Below are 20467 nucleotides of genomic sequence, written 5' to 3' on the forward strand. Positions count from 1 at the left end.
TGGAAAAACTGGATCTCCATTTGCAAAGAATCATATACTAAAATCAACTCAAAATGGATCAAAAACCTAAATATCAGAACCAGAAATATAAAACTCCTACAAGAATGTAGGGAGCATCTTCAGGACAGTGTGTGAGGCAATGGTTTCTTAGACTTTATACCTGAAGCACAAGATACAAGAAACAAAACAAAAAGTAGACAGACAAAATTTTTATCAAAATTAAAATTTTTTATGCATCAAAGGACTTTATCATGAAAGTAAAACAACAACCTACAAAAGCAGAGAAAATATTTTGAAACCAGGTAGCAAATAAGGGTTTATTTTCCAGAATATACAAAAAATCCTACAACTCAACAACAAAAAGACAACCAAATTTTAAAATTTGCAAAATACTTGAACAGACATCTCTTCAAAAAGACATACAAATGACCAGAAAGCACATAAAAAGATGCTCAACATCATTAGCCATTAGAGAAATACAAATCAAAACCACAATGAGATACCATTTCATACCCACTAGAATGGCTATTAAAAAAAAAATTACAAGCATTAGTGATAAGGCGAATAGGAACCCTCATTCACTGTTGGTAGGAATGTAAAACAATTCAGCTGCTGTGGAAGACAGTTTGACAATTCCTCAGAAAGTTAAGCATCAAATTACCATAATACCCAGCAATCCAACTCCTAGGTATAAACCCAAAAGAACTCAGAGCAGGGACTTGAACAGATATTTGCACATAGATGTTCACAGTGGCATTATTCAATTTCCAAAAGATGGAAGTAAGTCAAGTGTCCATCAACAGACGAAAAAGCAAAATTTGGTATATACACACAACGGAATATTATTCAGCTGTAAAAAGAATAAAGTTCTGATACATGTAACAACATGGATGAACCTTGAAGACATCATGTTGAGTGAAATAAGCCAGGCACTAGAGGACAAATATTGTATGATCTCACTGATATAAAATTATTAGATTAAGCAAATTTAGAGTCAGAATCTAGAATATAGGTTACCAGGAGAAACGGTAGGGATAGGGAATAAGGAAGTTGTATTAGTCAGCTAAAGGGTGCTAAGGGTGCTGATGCACAACACCAGAAGTCTGTTGACTTTTCTAAAGGGTATTTATTTGGGGTAGGCGCTTACAGTTACCAGGCCATCAAGCATAAGTTACTTCCCTCACCAAAGTCAATTGCCACATGTTGGGGCAAGATGGCTGCTGACATCTGTAAGGGTTCAGGCTTCCTGGGTTCCTCTCTCTGGGCTCAGCTGCTCTCTTATCTCCACAAGGCCAGCTGCAGACTCTTAGGTGAACAGCTTGTTTCTCTTCCCAAGGCCTTCTCTCTTTCCTCACAATGAAGATCTTCTGTGTGTTTACTTCCTGGGGCTCCAGCTAAAGACTCCAACCTCCCTTTCTTCTTTGTGGTGCCATTTCTCTGTGAGTTAACTCCCCCTACTGTCGTGGCCCAATCAAAGCCTTAATCATTATTTTATCAAGTAAAAGTAAAACCTTTGAATCCAATACACTCTAATATTCCCAGAGGAACAGGCCAGTTTACAAACATAACCCAATATTCCTTGTTGGATTTCATCAATTATATCAAACTGCTACAGAAGTTAATGCTTAAAATGTACAGAGTTTCTTTGGGATGATGGAAAAGTTTTGATAATGGATGGTGGTGATAGTAGCACAGTAAATATTATTAAAAGCACAGAATTATATATTTGAATGTAGTAAAAAAGGGAAATTTTAGGTTGTATATTTGGCAATAAAATAAAAATATTTTTTAAATTCAAGGGACTATACAACACAAACAGTGAGTCCTAAGTTAAACCATGGAGTATAGTTAATAGTACAATTATAAAAATGTGCATTTATCAATTGTAACCAATGTACCACACTAATACAAGGTGTTAATAACAGGGTGGTATATGGGAATCCTATATTTTATGCATGATTTTTCTGTAAACCAACAAGTTCTCTAATTTAAAGAAGAGAAAAATTGTTAAAGTGACAAATTTATATATTTTACTATAATTTAAAAAATAAATAGACATACAAAAATGAAAAATTAAACCAAAAGACCAAAAAAAAAATCAAATAAAAAGGTATCTAGGGAAGTGGTGGTAGCTCAACTGATAGAGCGTCTGCCTACCATATGGAGGGTCCAGGGTTCAGTACCCAGGGCTCCTGACCTGTGTGGCTAGCTGGCCCACAGGCAGTGCTGCCACGCACAAGGAGTGCCGTGCCATGCAGGGGTGTCCCCTGGATAGGGGTGCCCCACGCACAACAACTGTGCACTGCAAGGAGAGCCGCCCCACACAAAAAAAAGCACAGCCTGCCCAGGAGTGGCACCACACACACAGAAAGCTGACATAGCAAGATGATGCAACAAAAAAAGCAACACAGTTTCCCGGTGCTACATTGCAAGAATGCAAACGGACACAGAAGAACACACAGTGAATGGACACAGAGAGCAGACAACCGGAGGGAGGAAGGGGAGAAAGAGATATAAAATAAATCTTTTAAAAAAAGAAAACAAGGGATCTAGATATTGGAGTTATCATACATGGACTTTAAAATAACTTATTCTAAATAACAAGTAGTGAAATATTTATTAAAATTTAATATTTACTAAAATTTTAATACATTGCTGTTAAATTTTTAACTTTCTCATATTTAAAATTATTTGCCTGCATGCATTACATATATAAGCATATAAGTTAATATAAATTTAAGTGATTTATATATTCAAGAAATTAACAACAAAATGAAATATTTTAGCAGAAAACTAAATAAATGTAATAAAATAGAAATCCTAGAATGGAAAAATAGAATAAGTTAAGTTAAGAAATCAATAGGCTAGTTAGAAACCAGAATATATTCAGTGGAAAAGAGAGTAAGTTTATTGAAAATAATTCAAAAGAAAATTATCTAAACCACAAAGAGATAAAAGTCTGAAAAACCTAGAAAAAAACATTGGGAACATGGGGAACAGATCTAATATATATAAAATTATAGTCCTAGAGGAAGAAAAAGAGAAGAATGGGACAGACACAAATATTTGACCAATAATTTTCCAAAACTGATGAAGAACATCAAACCACAGACTTATGAGGTACTATGAATTCCAAGCAGGCTAAAGTACATAAAAAGCCACACCTAGAAAAATCACCGTACAACAGCTGAGAAACAATGACAAAAAGGAACTCCCCAAAAAACAGCTAGAAGTAAAAGTAAGCATTATCATCAAAAGAGCAATGGTCAGACTGAGAAGATGACTCCCTAGAGAAAACAGCAGAGGCAAGAACACAACGATACCTTCAAAGTGCTGAAATAAAATTACTGTGAACCGAACACTCTACACCCAGGGAATTTACCATTCAAAACTGAAGGTGAGATAGACATTTTCCAACCAAATTCGAAGAATTCATCACCAACAGAAAGGAAGAATGAGAATGATCTCATATGAAAGCATAAAGAAGAGGGAGGTAATAAAGAACAAAGAAAAAGGTAAATCTAAATAAAAACTGTATAATACAATAAGATGCTTTTTTTGGAGTTTATAATAGAGAAAATTAAAACACATGATAGTAAGAATTCAGACATTGGGGGAATAAATGGAATTAAGACATCCTAGAGCCATTGTATTACCCAGGAATTACTCATTCATATTGCACTTTAGTTCATGGAGGCTACATGTTCATCTCTAGGTTAACTGCTAGAAAAACTGCAAAAAGAGACTTTAACAAGCTATTGGGTTAAATAGAATAATAAAAGAGACAGTCAACAGATTTATATTCTCATTTATAAGACAGTCTCCCTTAGAATAGGCAGTAAGCTCTTTGTTGAATGAATAAATAATTCAACCATCAGTCTGATTGCTTCCATTTTCCCAGTGAAGTTACAGTCATTAATCTCTCTTCTCCTCTCCTTCTTTCATATTGAGGCAGTATGTGTATTGGTTATAAAAATGAACTCCAGCAATTACTACAAGTATTTAACCCCTCTATGCCTCATTTCCCTTATCCGTAAAAAGGGATAATAATTGTACTGACTCTGAAGGGTTTTGTGATGATTGCTTAAAAGTGTACATGGCACATGGTAGTAAATACCCAACAAATATGACCTGCTAGTCATGTACCAAACATATATCACCTGACCACTGTGCCACAATGATCCAGGAAAAGAGATGGACATTAAGTTCCTCTTCTTAGGTAGCTTCCCCTCTAATGGGGAAGTAATTAACTCATCAGGCAATGGCAGTGCAGCAACTGTGAACAGGCTATGGGAGCCTAGAAGAACATCAAAATAATGTTTGCCTGATTCCCCTATTTAGTTCAGGTTATATATAGCAGATGGCTTGCTTTAAAATGTTTACATGTATTACCAGGTGAAGCTCAAGAGCTAATGCAAGGGAAGCAGACGTGGCTCAACTGATAGAGCATCCATCTACCATATGGAGGGTCCAGGGTTTGATCCCCACGGCCTCCTGACCCATACCCCCACGTAGGGGTGCCCCACACACATGGAGTGCGCCCCACAAGGAGAGCCGCCCTGTGTGAAAAAAGGACAGCCCACCCAGGAGTGGCACTGCACACACGGAGAGCTGACACTGCAAGATGACGCAACAAAAAAGAGATGCAGTTTCCCAGTGCCACCAGATAATGCAAGTGGACACAGAACACACAGCAGATGAACACAGAAAGCAGTCGGGGGGGAGAGAAAGGGGATAGAAATAAATAAAATGAATCTTTTAAAAAAAAAGAGCTAATACAAAAGATTACAAACTTTCAATGCACATTAAAATCACTTGGCCCTTTCCCCACAGAGTTTCTAATTCATGAAACCAGCTAGGATACAGGAATCTGTGTTTTTAACAAGCACTGCCAGCAGATCCTAATACAGGCATTTCTCAAAAACACCTTGAGAAACAGTGACATAAATAATACATAATAAGGTTGCAGAAAGCAAGTCCTATTACTTCATCAAGTTTTATTTTTCTCTCCTGTCGTTTAAATTATACATATTCACATTTTATGATCATTTCACATGGAGTGCTCTTCCAAAAGTAATTTTAACTCTTAATACTTATTTTTAATTGCATAACCTCGAAAAGCAACTATTATGATATATTAAATAGATAGAAAAAAGAAAGTTCATTACCCTGTCAGAAACATCTAAAGTTGGGCTGGTTTAGATATCTGTGTGTTCCAAGCATGGATAACAGTCCCTTGATTTTTCATTTCCCCATCTCAAGCCAAGAAATTACACCAGTTAAGCATTTTACATTACCATTCTCTTCTAGTACTTTTGCAGCATTTATTGCAACTCTGTAGAAAAATTAAAAATAGTAAATATGTGAAGCAATGACCTCACAGTTAAGTAAATACTATAAAATGCAACATCAAGTACAAGCATCTGGTGAATGTTCTGGATGATCAGCTTAGAAAATGAACATAGATGCAAAAAGGATTTCAAAGGGTTCCATGGACCCTAAATTAAGAATCTTTTTCTTTAAAACTCTCAAGGAGAGTTCTGGAATGAGCTTCCGTGTCATATTAATAGATAACCAGAAAGATGAATTACAAGCAAGCACACTGACCTGGTGCAGGCTCTAACCACTTGTGGGATAGAGGAGAGACCAGAAACTAGTCCCTCTCTCTGAGGTCAGTGCTCCTCCCACTCCTCACTGCTGCCTTTGATATAACACTAGAGGCCCAAGCACCCACCTCGGGCAGAGGCAGAGCATCTTCAGGTCCCACTTACCCTGCTCCCAGTGAGTGGCCCCAGAGACACACGGGGGTAGTGCCACTTCTTGCCTTGGTCCACTTGTAGACACCAAGAGCATCTGCAGTCAGTCCCTCCTCTGTGGGCTTACCGGTAGAGTCCCCAAAACCTGGCAGCAAGACAAGACAAACATATATCACTGTCTAAAAAATCAGGAGTCATTATAAGCCTCCTGCTTATTGAAAATCTTTGTATGCCATTCTCAGCACATACCTCGGTAGTCAACGGACAGGACATGAAAGCCACCCTCACTCAGCACCTAGATGACAAAAGAGCTGTTGTCACCTTATTAGAAGATGTAAGCAGAAAGGGCAGGATGAGAATCTCCACTCTTCCTCTACACATCCATATCCGTGGTCCATTATATTTACTGTCTGTAAATATAATGGAGAAGGATACAGCCTTGAAATTGTAAACCATGAAACACACAGACAACTGTTTATAAATTAGTATCAAGTAAAAGAGCACAGCATAAACTTACATATAGATACAATGGTAGTACTGTAAAAACTATATAAAGAGACATAAAAATCAGGTGGGAATGCAAGTAAGTGAAAATAGCTATATTAGGTAATTGAAGGGATGAATGAATGAATGAGACAGGGATGGAGGAAAGAAAGCAAATTTAATAATAAAGATTTATTTTTAAAAAGAAGTCACCTACCTGAAAAATGAAAGGCAGAGCTAAGGAAGTTTGGTCATGCTGGGATGCGATGACTGTGGCAAGTGGTACCCAGATATCTGCCTAACGGGAGCCAGCTTGCCTGGGTTCAAATCCTAGCTCTACCAATTACCAGCAGTTTGACTTTGCACAAGTCACGTAACCTCTCTGTGCCTCAGTTCCCTCTCATATAAGAGAGGAGTAACATCCTTCCAGATAGCTGCCTAGGGAAGAAGTCCTGTCATACCTATCTAACTACGTCAAGTACGATCTGACTACACTTACACCGACAAGCGTTCTCTCACATCTACAACCCTTCTTCTTTCTGACCACACTGAGGACGTACAAGTCAGTTTTGCCAAGAATGGGAGGGAAAATAAAATACATATGCTCCGAAACATCACCTTCACCACCATCCCACACAGGGAGTACAAGGAGTAGGGTGTAGGGTAGAAAGCAAACCTGAAAACTAATAAAAATCATTCCTTCCAGGGAAAATGGTATTCAGCCCATCCCTACTCCACGAGGGTTGGCTCTGAGAAGGCAGTGATGAGGGGAGGAGGGAGTGAACAGGAGAGGCGATTTTCTGTCTACACAGTGGAAAAGCATCACAATCATCTGGGGCAGATGTGGGAGAGGCGATCAGACGATCAACTTGCCCAACCAGCTCTGAATCACATCTGGCTGGCCGGAAAGCCTGCCGCCTTCTTCACACCTGGAGAGTCAGGGGCTGACCCAACACACTCGAGCCATCTGGCAGGTTAGCAAGGAGCCAGCCCCACTCAGAAAAACCTTCTCTGGGGCTGAAGCCAAGGCATCAATAACTTTTAAAAACAGACCATCTGTGTCTTTATCCTATAATGGAAGAGCACTTCTTTTCGAAGGAGGGATCGTTTCACAGTTTATTCTCTACCCCCTTCTCTGGCCCTCAAAAAAAAAACACAAGGGAAACGGACTTTGGCCCAGTGGTTAGGGCGTCCGTCTACCATATGGGAGGTCCGCGGTTCAAACCCTGGGCCTCCTTGACCCGTGTGGAGCTGGCCATGCGCAGTGCTGATGCGCTCAAGGAGTGCCGTGCCACGCAGGGGTGTCCCCCACGTACGGGAGCCCCACGCGCAAGGAGTGCGCCCGTGAGGAAAGCCGCCCAGCGTGAAAAGAAAGAGCAGCCTGCCCAGGAATGGCGCCGCCCACACTTCCCGTGCCGCTGATGACAACAGAAGCGGACAAAGAAACAAGACGCAGCAAAATAGACACCGAGAACAGACAACCAGGGGAGGGGGGGGGGGGGAATTAAATAAATAAATCTTTAAAGAAAAAAAAAAAGTGTCCATCTGACAATATGAGGGTAATAAATTCAGGAGGGTGTGAAAGTGTTTGGGGACCCATGTTTTCAGCACCCCATGGTCAATATAGGAAGAGAATCCCTCCTGTGGGACAAATACCACAATCCACCCTGACCAATACCCTGAGATGCATATCTGGGTTGGTTCCAATGCTGAGGGCATGAGGATGATCCTTTGGCTGTAGCCCAAAATATATGGAGACATAAAACTGCTGACTTGAGGCTTCTTAAGACATACCTTCACTAGCTCAAGTCTGTGACAAGTTGCTCTGGAGAGGAGGTTAAAAAAAAAAAAAAAAGAACAATAATGAGGAATTACAATGACAAATTGAGTAAAAATCACTGTCATGCAGCTGGCATCTGATCGCATGCCTTTCTTAGGTTAGAAAAATGAAGAACTGGGGGAAAGGGCAACGTGTTTTGCTATCAGAGCCAGCTTGGATCTGTCAGAGTGAATGAGCGATGCTTCTCCCTTGCTACTCGTCCCTCTAAACGAGTAGTGGATGCCCAGATCTCTCCAGTGCTTCTCAACATAAGCTGAAACACTGATAATCCCTCTCCTTTCACATCTATGCAGCAAAACTTACCTTTAAGAAGAATTTTAGAAGCTAGAGAAAAAATAAGATCCAAGAAGTGGCTTTTTAGAACAAGGGATGATGCAGTTAAGCTGCACTGAAGTGAGATCTGCCTGTACCCAATCCACTCTGTCGTTAAGTGAAAGATGAAGGAGAGACTCACAGTCCTGGAGGTGCAAGAAACACTCCCAAAATGACCATACCATTGCCCACTCTCCATTAGCCACATTAATGAGAGTCAGAGATGATTCAAAAGGCAAAAAAACAAACATTTGAATTTTGTCTTAGAGCTGTGTCTCCAACTTCAGGGGGTCACAGAGCCCTTCAAACGCTGGGTTAAAGCTATGGACCCATTTCCCTAGTAATGTATCCACACCCCAAACTTTAAGTACAATTTTTGGGGGGTGAGGTTATGGCCCCTCTGGGGATCCTAGGTCTAAAGCTGTTGTTTTTTGATGCATCTGCAAGACACACACCCTCATTTCCTGTATCCTTCTATCTGGCCTCCTTTGGGGTCAGTACTGCTGATAATAAGCAGAGACCTCTGGGCAGGAGACAAAAGGAAGCTGTGGCTGATCCAAAAGCCAGTAAATCTAAATAACTGAGGGCAATTGCAGTGTCACACCGAGGGGCAGATATAGTTGCATGCCCAAGTTTACAAATTCAGAGCAATGTTAAACAGTGTTGGAAAATGTTGAATTTCACAGGTTACCTCGGTAAATGTGATTCTAAAATGGATCTATAAAGACAGCCCCTTGAAAAAAGGCAAGTCCTGAGAGAGCCATTACCTGACAGGAAAAGACAGGGGGGAAGAGAGGCACAGGAAAGGGAGCCAAGAGGCAGAACCCAGAGCTTGTCTCTCAGCTCGAAGCTTCTCTCCAGAGTTAGAGCAAGGTCTGGGTGTCTGAGGCACACTGCCTCTTCCTCCAAGCTGAAGTCAAAGCTCATACTCATCACCCAACATAATTAAACAACCCAATGAAGGCTTTGACAGCACATCAAAGGACAGCCAAGCTTTGAGGAGATGCTCTTTGTTATGAAGCAAGGCTGGGATACTGGCTAAGGCACCAGGATTCTAGGCCAGAATTAGTCAGATGGTCTCCAGTACCTATGGTCAAAATTTCAAGTGATTTGCCTTAAGGAATCATACTTTTGACTAACAGAATAAATGCTAAATAAAGAACTCTCCGATATAGTTTTCCGAAAAGACCACTGATATGGAAATTGCTCTTGGTTTACCCCATAATTCATGCTTTTTGCCTTTCAAGTCATCCATAGGTTCAAGCTGTCATTTCACATACTTAGAGAGTAAAGGAACTACCACCTTCTTTGAACTCAATATCCAAATTTTAGGAGAGTTACTCTTTTCTTCCTCTCAGTTAAGGATCCATATTATTCTATATATAGAATGATTTTTTCTATTACTTGAATACCCTCAGATTTCAACAAAGGAAAAAAATACGTGGAAGCATGCTTCCAGAGTCGAAAACTGAGCGATGCCCCCCACCAGGGCTGAAATGTACTCTTTCCCTCAAACTAACAACAACTATTAGTAATGGTCATAGAGTAGCAGTAGTAGCAGCAGTAGTAGCAGTTTTCCAAGCAAAAGCACAGACCTGTGTTCTGCACCACCATGAAGAGAAACAATAATGGGGTTGCCATCGCGAAGGGCTGCTTCATACCAGCAGCGGTGCTTCCCCTTAGCCTCTTCACCCCGGCAGCTGGGGACCGTGTGCCTGCAGAGCAAGGAAAGCTTTTAACAAACGTGAACGGAGAGGGAAGTTCTCTCCCTCCTTGCCAAAGCCTGAAAACCTCTTTATAGTATATTGGGTTTTTTTATTTTAGCAGAGTAACATACACACATGGTAAAAATAAAAATAACAAAATGTCTTAAAATGCCCTGCCCCCACTTGCCCATGCATAGAGACCACCCCTTTTACCTATGTAGTTTTAATTCTTCAGACTCCTATACCTAGTCCTCTTCCAAGACTGCAATTTTTAGATGCAGTCTATTGAAATGACAAAAAATAATAATAAAAAGGAAGGGAGGAAGGAAGTAAAAGATAATAAATATTTGCCATCTACCATTGGCTTGGATGAATAAAGGAGATGGATTTAAAAGGAAACGAACTTATATAGGAGAAAAGAACTACAATACGATACTCAGTTATTCTACTCAAGAAACCAAGTGGCTTGTGATTTTAATACCTCTCTGAGGTCCGGTTCCTTCATCTTATTAAATGAATGAATACGCTATGAAAATGCAAAAGGCTGCCATATGTCACAAAAGAACTTAGAAAAAGGGCCATGAGGTGATGAAACTTAACTCTCTCAACCATTAAGGGGCAGAAAGTTTGACATCAAACCCCAGGATCTCTGTACTGAGAATCAGATACCATCACCAGGTAGATGCTGGTGCAGACAGCTCACTCCCAGATGAGGACCAGTGGAGCAAGAGTGAAGAAAGAAAAGATTTTCAAATTCCAACACCATTACCTGAGCTGTTCCTAAGCATTCCGTGATCAGATGTTTAAACTCACGATGATGATATATAAAATAGGGCACTGGAACAAGTACAAGTAGTTGAACCAAACAAAAAAATATTGAAATTATCATAACAAAAACAGGCAATAGAATACACATGCCTTCATTTCACAAATATTTATTATCTTCTAGGTGTCAAGCCCTGTGCTAAGCAATGAAAATCCAACAACAAAGTCTGTAACCTAGGGAAGCAACTGTCTACTAGGAAAGACAAGCATTAGTCAAATAACTGCAACAATATTTATTTAATTGCAGTGGAAATTAATGCTGTAAAGGACAAGCACAGGTTGCCACAAGAGCAGGAACCTAAAAATGTGAAGGGAAGGCATCCCTGAAAAATTACCATTTAAACTGAGACCCCAAAGATGAGTAGGCAGTCAGCTAGGCAAAAAGAGGGAGGCGAGGGAGCAGCGAGATGGGAAGAAGAGTTCTGGACAGAGCCTATCCTGGGAGCGCGTGGGTCTGGCAAGAAAGAAAGCTTCTGTGTCTACACTAGAGAGTGAGAGGGGAAGGATGGTGTAGAACAAGGCAGGAGAGGAGGAGGCTGGGGCCTTGATGCCTGGTGAAGGACCCAAAGTAAATTGCAAATTATAAATGGTTTCCCACTTCAAAGTAACATCTCTGAAAAGCAGATCCTATTTTAATAAAAAGGGAAGGTAAATTGAATAACTTCCAGTGCCTCCAAGGAGTGTCAACCTCTTCACAGGAAAGAGACATGGCACTGCTCACTCTTGCCCTAACATGGAAACCCTTCCATAATGCCACCCAGTGTCCAAATGCTGCACTCACCAGATTCCCAGTATCACCCCAGGTTCAACTGTGATGTAGAAGTTCACGGTGTGAGGAATATTTGATTCTGGTTTCTTTAAATCCACAAACAATGGTGCTTTGAATGAAATGCAGAAATCAAAATTAACTCCCAGAGTCCACATCTTTTGATCATGATACAAAAAAGTACTTAGCCTTTATGATTAGTATGTTTTTAAGTTGCAAGCTACTGTACTCACCTCCTGGAAGAGTATTTTATTTTACCAACCAGCCAGCAAAAGAGCTAAAGAGCCAGCAAGAAGGGAGACAGGAAAAGAGCCAGCAAGAAAAAAAATATCATCTGCTGCTCGATTTTAAATAGCACTAGGATGGTAGCCCATAATCGAGTGTATTAAATCTTTATCCCTGTCTAAAACTAAAAGCAGAGGAAACCACTCCACTAAAAAGATAAATGGGCCCATGAGAAAATAATGAATATTCTGTTAAGCCAAGCATCACTTTTTCACTAAGGGAAACCTAATCAATAGTCATGAGTCAAGAAACGTCAAGCATCAACAAATCCCTGGGGACATACAGGTAAGAGCACTTGCCATGTGCTAGAAAGATGGTGTGTTACACTGGCTAACACACTGCTTGGTAGAGGAACCACGGGAAAAATAAGCTCCTCACACCAGCGCCACCTCCTTCCTATCTCCCCCTTCTCTCAGTCACATCTTCAAGAGATGCAGATAATAAGAGGAAGGAGAAAAGCAAAGACTACAGTGAGCAGTTAGAGAGCCTTATTAACAGGTGATTTGAAGACTGATCTCCCGAACTGAAACCATATCCACAAGGCCAATGTTTTTCTTTCTCTTCCCAACAGTTTGCAGGGATTCATGCTAAGAACCCCAAAGTCAGTATTTAAATAGGTTTCAGCATTTAACTCAAGCCACAATTTTATAACTGACATGCCTTTTTCATTATGTCACAACCTTAAGGACAATTACTTCTTTATCTGGGGGGGAAAAGACCTATAGGCAAATTCGTGAAAGGTTTATATTTAAACATATATATATTAAAAAACCATTGATTGTACACTTTGGATAGATTTATAGCATGTGAATAGATCTCAATAAAACTGCTTTTTAAAAAACTATAGGCAAATTATTGCAAGGTACATACTTACAAACATGTAAAAATATTAACATATCCATCAGAGGAGGGAAAATGTGTTCTTGTAATGATTTACTAGTAAAGCTGTCATACAGAGTGACAATTTTTCTTCCAAGTGTTGAACAGGAATGTGGAAAAGATCTGTAAGATATTGTGAAACAAATAAGGTTTTCAACATCAGTTCATCTTTTGTCTCTTTTTCTCTTAAGACCTAAATCAAATTACAGAGAATAACACTGGGAAATGCAGGTAACTCGGCCTTTAAACAAAATCCTTTATAGAACTGTTTGTAATTATGTAGAGGTTGGGGCTGGGCCTAAGAAGGAGACAGGTATGGAAAGCAATAAGGTAGGCCCCCAGCTTGCTGCTGAGACCAGGACAGGAGCAGACAAGAGAGGAACAGGTGCACGGGAGTCAGGCCTGTTCCCAGGGGGCCCTTTTAACCCTTAGTGGTGCAGCCCATAGAAAGCTGAAGCAGGAAGCGGACTTGGCCAGTGGTTAGGGCATCCGTCTACCACATGGGAGGTCCGCAGTTCAAACCCCGGGCCTCCTTGACCCGTGTGGAGCTGGCCCATGTGCAGTGCTGATGCGCGCAGGGAGTGCCGTGCCACGCAGGAGTGTCCCCCACGTAGGGGAGTCCCATGCATAAGGAGTGTGCTCTGTAAGGAGAGCCGCCCAGCATGAAAGAAAGCTCAGCCTGCCCAGGAATGGCGCAGCCCACACAGAGAGCTGACACAGCAAGAGGATACCACAAAAAGAGACATGGATTCCCGTGCCGCCGACAACAACAGAAGCAGACAAAGAAGAACACGCAGCAAAATGGACACAGAGAACAGACAACTGGCGGGGAAGGGGAGAGAAAAAAATAAAAATAAATCTTTAAAAAAAAAAGAAAGCCGGGAAACAGACTTGGCCCAGTGGTTAGGGCGTCCGTCTACCACATGGGAGATCCGCGGTTCAAACCCCGGGCCTCCTTGACCCGTGTGGAGCTGGCCCATGCGCAGGGCTGATGCGCACAAGGAGTGCCCTGCCACGCAGGGATGTCCCCGCGTAGGGGAGCCCCACGCGCAAGGAGTGCGCCCCGTAAGGAGAGCTGCCCAGCACGAAAGAAAGTGCAGCCTGCCCAGGAATGGCGCCGCCCACACTTTCCGCACCGCTGACGACAACAGAAGCGGACAAAGAAACAAGACACAGCAAATAGACACAGAGAACAGACAACCGGGGGAAGGGGGGTAATTAAATAAATAAATCTTAAAAAAAAAAAAAAAAAAAAAAAGAATGCGGAGGCTACCCCAAAGTCATCAGTAACTCAAACTGTTTAACAGATGCCACACTTCTAAAGTTCCATGTGTTAGTTATTAGTAGTCATCATCCCCCAAAGCAGGGAGTAATAATCATCAGATGCTCCACTCTTCTGCCTGGGTCTTAGGAAGAAATGAGCCAGGGAGAGGCAAGCCCCACTTCTGATGTGGAAGAGGGGGACCCAACAGCAGCAAGGTGGGAGGCAGGGGAGATCCGGGGTAAGGGCACAGTAGGGCTGGGGCCTGACCAGGATGTGGGACATCTTGCCAGCCCATTGTTCCCTGTGACACAAGCCACCCAACTCAGAGCCATTAGCAGACAAGTGAAGATTTGCCCAGGAGGAGGTCACTAAGGCCATCTGTCTGTACCCACATCTCACACGAAGATCAAGAGTGTATCCTTCTCTAATAAAAAGTATATATTAAAAAATAGACTGCGGTTAAAATGAGAGCATTTGCTCGTGAACTATAACAAATGTACAATACTAATATGTAGTGTTAATAATAGGGGGTATATGGAAAAATGTACCAAATGTAAGCTATGGATCACAGTTAGAGGTGATGGTCTGATGATGTTCTTTTGTAATCTGTAACAACAGTTCCACAACAATGTATGGTGTTGGTGGAGGGGTGATATATGGGAATTCTGCACATCATGCATGCTTGTTTTAAGCTCACAACTTCTCTAATAAATACATACATATTTTTTAAAGTGTAGCTAGGGAAGCGGATGTGGCTCAAGCAGTTGGGCTCCCATCTACCATACAGGAGGATCAGAGTTCAATGCCGAGGGCCTCCTGGTGAAGGCAAGCTGGCCTGTGTGGCGAGCTGGCCCATGCAGAGTGCTGGCCCACGCACAGTGCTGCCCTGAGGAGGAGTGCTGGCCCACGCAGAGAGCTGGGACAGCAAGATGACGCAACAAAAAGAGACACAGGAGAGACAATAAGATGCAGCAGATCAGGAGTTGAGGTGGTGCAAGAGAATGATCGCCTCTCTCCCACTCTGGAAGGGAGAAATAAATAAATAATCTTTTTTTAAAAAAGTATATCTTACCTTGGAATCCATGAAGGACAAGGGATATAAGAGGTTAGTGTTACCATCTCCTGCTTCCAGTTTTTGTCCACATCATCCATTAAACAAACCTCTTTCCTGCTGCAAGTGCTCAACATTAAGAATGCTCAGTGTAATCAAATCATGAGGGTGGGGGGATAGAAAATATTTTCTGATGAACTGTTTCCCCTGTTCTGATTACTCTGCTAAACCAGAGGCATTTTAGAAAATTGTTTTCTGTGCTTTGCAAATCAGAGGAACTGAAAAGTAACATTCCCCAGGCTACACCTCCAATGAATGGCGGAGCCACTGGATACCCAGGTCTGTCTGGCCCCAAAGTCCTAGGATGATCTCCAAAGAGATGTCACAGTCCTGGTGAGTTCTACTCAACATCCATGCAAGCAAAAATGAACCTCAGGAACAGGACTGTCCTCTGGAAAAACTGTGCTTTTAGAGAATGTTTTTAGAGCCCCTTCTCTCCTACACACCCCTCTGGGTCCCTTCCTTGCCCTATGTCCCACCCCTTTTTCCCCCCTAAAGTCTAGTATTCTCAGGATAATGAAGTCACAAAAGAAAGACACCTAAAAAAAAACAACAGAATTCTCCTTCAATTGTTAATGACTTTTTAAAAACCAGACAGCTTAGATACGTTTGAAGGGAAAAGATGGATTTCCAGCAGTTCAGGAAGGGGTGGAAAAGATATATAGGCTAAGGGTGACGGATAGCTCTTTAAATACATCACACGTGGGCGATTGCCTACTCAAAGTCAGTCCCAGCAAGAGATGAAAATGATGGTTTCATAATACTTTAAAATAGCCCTCATGAAGGTGGTAGGATGGGGAGGACATTGTTGTTCTGATTTTAGAATTGAGAAATCAAAACCCAGAGAAGCTGCTTTGAACCACAGATCAAGCCAAGATGGACAGAACTGAAAGGAAGTCTGATATCCTAGGCTGCCTTCCAGGTCATCAGCTCCTGCTTTTCTTTTTCCAGACTCCTTGAACTCACTGCTTCCCTGCCTGTTAATCTCCCACTAAGTTATCCTTTGAAGGTAGGCAGGGTGCTGAGGAAGCAGAGGCAGTGAAGGGAAATACGGTTCTGTTTTTAAGGAATAATTCATATAGGACCCTTCTCTCAAATAGCTGGAGGCATGTCTGTGAAGCGCTGCAGGAAGAGAACAGAGTGACCAGATCCCTGGGAGTATCAATAATACAAAGCCCCTTCTTTTAACTAGGGGGTTGTCAATTTTATTTCCCCTAGATCAGGTGAGGATCAACAGTCACCAGTGGCTAACAGAACTTATCTGGGCAAGGGCTGCGGTTTCAGCCTTGATCCCCACTCACAGCAGCCACATCAGACAGACAGCCACCTTGATGCTTTGCTGTTCTCGCTCTCACTTTGATCAGCTGCAGCTGGAATTACACAACCACCCCACAGGGGTTTTCTGCTGGTGAAAACTGGTGGACCTCAGTTATACCTGGGTAAGTACAATCATGCTCAGAGGAGTCTATGAATCTGCTTGGGGAAGCCCAAATGTAATCACACTTGGCAACAGAACAATTCCAAATATTAAGACATGCTTGGTGTCCCTCCTATGTGCTCATTCACTCAGCTAAGGTGTCATGCTCAACAAGCAACACATTCTGTCCATGTTCTCCCCCCAACCAAATCCTCCCCTTCCTTTACACCCATTAAAGCAACCCTTCTTCGGCAATGCCTCTAGACGGATGCTTTCCTCTCTTTTCACTCCTCTCACTAATCATAACCAGGGCCTCCATTTGACCTTTAATTGTCCTCTGATTGTTCCTCCATGCCCTGTCTTCCCAACTCTATGCCAAGCACCAGAGAAGAATTACATGGCTTATTGTGTTTCTTTTACATTCCTCTCCGTCTAGATAAGGGCTGAGCCCAATAAATATATATTGACTGACAGTTTGAAAACGCTCAGAAAGAAGTATATTTCTTTCATAAGGGAGGAGGGATCAGTGCTTAATTGTTGCTATGGGGGAGAGGGGAAGGGCCTCTTTTTGGCATTACTATAGAAACTTAACTGATGCGCACACACAAGAGCAGGGATTTCTGTCTATTATTCACTGTTGTGTCCCCAAGCTGAGATGACTGCCAGATACAGAGCTGATAATCAATACAGTGGAAAGGATAATTAACTTATCAGCTTACCCATGGGGGTTTTCTAAGCAGTGTTTAGAAGTGCAAACACTTGGGATAAAACGAGGAAAAATGAGGGGGAAAATAGCCATTTGGTTCCTCCCCAATTTCTCTCCTGAGTACTTTTCCCATTTTTCTAATAAGAACAAAAAATTGCCAGTGGATATTTACTCTCCTAAGTTCACCTACCTTAACCATTAGCAACTCATCTGATGAAATTTTCATAAAATAAAATCCCCATGGCATTCAGAAAACAATCACTAAAAAAGTCTTAAGATTAAATATTCTCCTTGAGTCTCACAACACATTGCAATAGATGCAGTGCTACAAGCAGGGCCTGGCAAGCCCTCTATGAAGTCTGCTGATCTAAATTAATCAACCCCCCCCCCCCCCGCCCCCGCCAAAACAAACAAAAAGATTCAGGGTGCTAGAAATGGGTCTGTGCCTCAGCCTTGGCACTTCTTACACCAGATCAGTAATTTTCTACTTGGATGAAGAAATGCACTAATATTTTATCCATTCTTTCAGGAAGTTTCTCTTCAGACTTATTTTTTTACTTACTAATTAGAAAAGCAAGTAATAGAGGGTCCCCAGTTCCCCAGCTCCCACTCCCTTATCAACAAAATGGGTTGTTCTCAGAAGTGTGAACTGCAGCTTTGATTCTCTGCCTAATAAAATCCTTTACTGACAAATAGCTATTAAATCATCAGGCATCAACATGGAAGAAAGATATGAGTAGACGCCAGCTTCCCCACAGCAATCATGTATGTGTAGTCAGCTAGGGAGTTCCTCCAGCTCAGGAGGGGGAGGCCAGGCCACACCACTGGGCCAGGGTAGAGCAGCTCTCTGCACCGAGCTGTGGGGGGAATGGAAAGGAGAAGATCCCTATCTGTCATCATCACTGTGGATGTTCCAAAACGAAGCCTCCTGTGTCTGGATGGGATTCTTGGATATCTGGGAATCAGCAAAAATTAAACAAGAAAAAGAATAAAAAGGTAAACAAAAATGCCAATACCTTCCCCCACCAACAAAAGAAAATACCCAGGTGTCCTGGGTCTCCAACACAAACAAGACTGGCAATATATTGCTGGTTGACTCAGGGAGGAAAACTACTGTTTAAACCAAGGATTCATGAAGGAAGAAAGCAAAAAGCCAGCTGACATACAGACATTTCAGATATAAGCAATGTAAAAACTGACATGGGTTTCAACGTTGTTTGAGATTTGCAATGATACCAGGTCTTACGTAAGGCTGTGGCTCCATTCCGATCAACTGATCCAGCCGCCTACGCGTGGAAGACAGCGTCTTTTCCCCCCAAGAATGAGCCATATCACCGTGGGAATGGAGCAGATAAGGACACTCATCCCTTCCAGGCCATCAAACCCTCCTTCGTTCCAAGAAAACCCTACTTCCTAGCCCACCACCCCCAAGCCATACACAAAGAGAGTTCGCTTTTACAGCCCTTTATTGACCCAAGGCTGTACTCTGGCCCCTAGCCCCCTCCCCTTGAACTAACATTTCCCGCCCTATTGATGTACTGTATAAATTCACATCTGCCCCTTCCACAGGGGGGCTGAAGTCTCTCTTCAGACCCCCACCTGCTGGTGGGGAGACTTAAGTCTGTTCTTCAGACCTCCTCTGTTGGGAGAGCTTCTCAATAAATACATTTTCTGCCTTTGGTCCATCAGTCTCTGTGTCCCAGTGAACGCTGTTTTTCTCCAACAAATACACTCTGCATCTTTAGCATTTTGGTGGTGTGTTCTTTAAACACATGCTGGAGACTGACACTTAGGCCTCTGGGTAGTGATGCTCCCATTCTTTTCTACCTCCACAGCCCAGCGACCTCAGAGGATATCATCCCCAATTATAACACCTTTTACTGTCATCGTTACTGTAATTATTACTACTACTACTGGTAAAACTGGCCCCTCATATTAGTAAAATGCTAAAGGCAGATAAGCAGGATGGCTACAGGAACCTGAACCATCTTTCTCGAATCTTTACTTCAGAGGCCCCAGAACGTTTTCAGAAGCCTGAAAAATCCAATCCACGAGGCTTCCCAGCCCGCTGGGGCTGAGGTTGAAGATGTCGCCGTCCCAAGAGCCCCAGAGTTCACAGGGTTCCTGGGGCCTCCCAAGCCGCCCCCACCCCGGGGGGCCAGAGTGCTGGGTCTCGGGTCCCCAAGGAGGGAGGACCCCGGGGACGGCCCCCGGTCCTGCCTTCGCACCCCAGCCCCATTCCTGGGCCTCCCGCGCCGTCGGGGACCCTGCGGGGATGAAGAGGGCAGGGGGTACTCACCGCAGGTTCCGCACGACCATGGCCCACCAGGCCGCCACGCAGTCGCAGGCGGGGGTTTCGGGCGCCGCGGGCGCCTGGCCGTCGTGCGCACCCATCCGGCTCCCGCTCCGGCTCCCGCTCCGGCTCCGGCTCCGGCTCCCGCTCCCGCTCCGGCTCCCGCTCCCGCTCCGGCTCCGGCTCCGGCTCCCGCTCCCGCTCCCGCTCCCGCTCCGGCTCCCGCTCCGGCTCCGGCTCCCGCTCCGGCTCCGGCTCCGGCTCCGGCTCCCGCTCCGGCTCCCGCGCCGCAGCCGCACGCGCCGCCGCCAGGAGCCTCCGCCCGCGCGCCGCCCGCGCCCTCGCGGCCCCCTGGCGGCCCCGCCCTCTCCGCGGGGGCGGGGCGGGGAAGCGCGGGTTCCTGCCGCCGGCGTTGCTCCCCGAGCGCCGGAGCCCTCCGCGGGCCCGAGGCGCGTCTCCGCGCATGGGGCCCTCGGCCTCGGGCTTCAGGCCCCTCGCGGCCCCCTCACTCCAGGAGGAGCAGGGGTGGGAAAGAGGGCCTTCTGCCCCGACAGGGCGCTGGCGGGTGGAACACGCGGCCTCCTTTTTGCAGGACGCTACCTCGGGGCTGAGAAGGAAAGGGGAGGCTTTCAAGCGGGCGTCGCACATCCTGAACCCTGATTTCAACCCTGAACCTCTTCTCCAAGATCTCGTTCCTTCTTAGGACAGATCCTTCAGAACAGTGAGCTCTAACCAGTAAGTGGCATTCGAAAACAATCTAAAATAAAATTTTGCAAAGCTAGCTGCACTCGTATGAAACTGTTGTTTCTCTCATTCATCTGTGC

The 20467-nt window shown here is 43.5% G+C and overlaps 1 protein-coding gene across 1 annotated transcript in view; it reads right to left on the reverse strand.

The window, feature by feature from the left end:
• The window catches only part of ABHD12B (abhydrolase domain containing 12B), a 50720-nt gene extending 30976 nt beyond the window's left edge, over positions 1-19744 (reverse strand). Inside the window, exons 1-8 of the mRNA XM_023587567.2 lie at positions 19650-19744; positions 12848-12975; positions 11704-11800; positions 9987-10106; positions 8034-8064; positions 6006-6051; positions 5772-5901; positions 5298-5335 (exon numbers count right to left, since the gene is read on the reverse strand). Coding sequence (XP_023443335.1) covers positions 5298-5335; positions 5772-5901; positions 6006-6051; positions 8034-8064; positions 9987-10106; positions 11704-11800; positions 12848-12975; positions 19650-19744 — 685 coding nt within the window. The remainder of the gene's footprint in view (positions 1-5297; positions 5336-5771; positions 5902-6005; positions 6052-8033; positions 8065-9986; positions 10107-11703; positions 11801-12847; positions 12976-19649) is intronic.
• Positions 19745-20467: the final 723 nt, after the last annotated feature.

This window comes from Dasypus novemcinctus, chromosome 3 (assembly GCF_030445035.2).
Source record: "Dasypus novemcinctus isolate mDasNov1 chromosome 3, mDasNov1.1.hap2, whole genome shotgun sequence".
Classification (NCBI taxonomy): domain Eukaryota; kingdom Metazoa; phylum Chordata; class Mammalia; order Cingulata; family Dasypodidae; genus Dasypus; species Dasypus novemcinctus.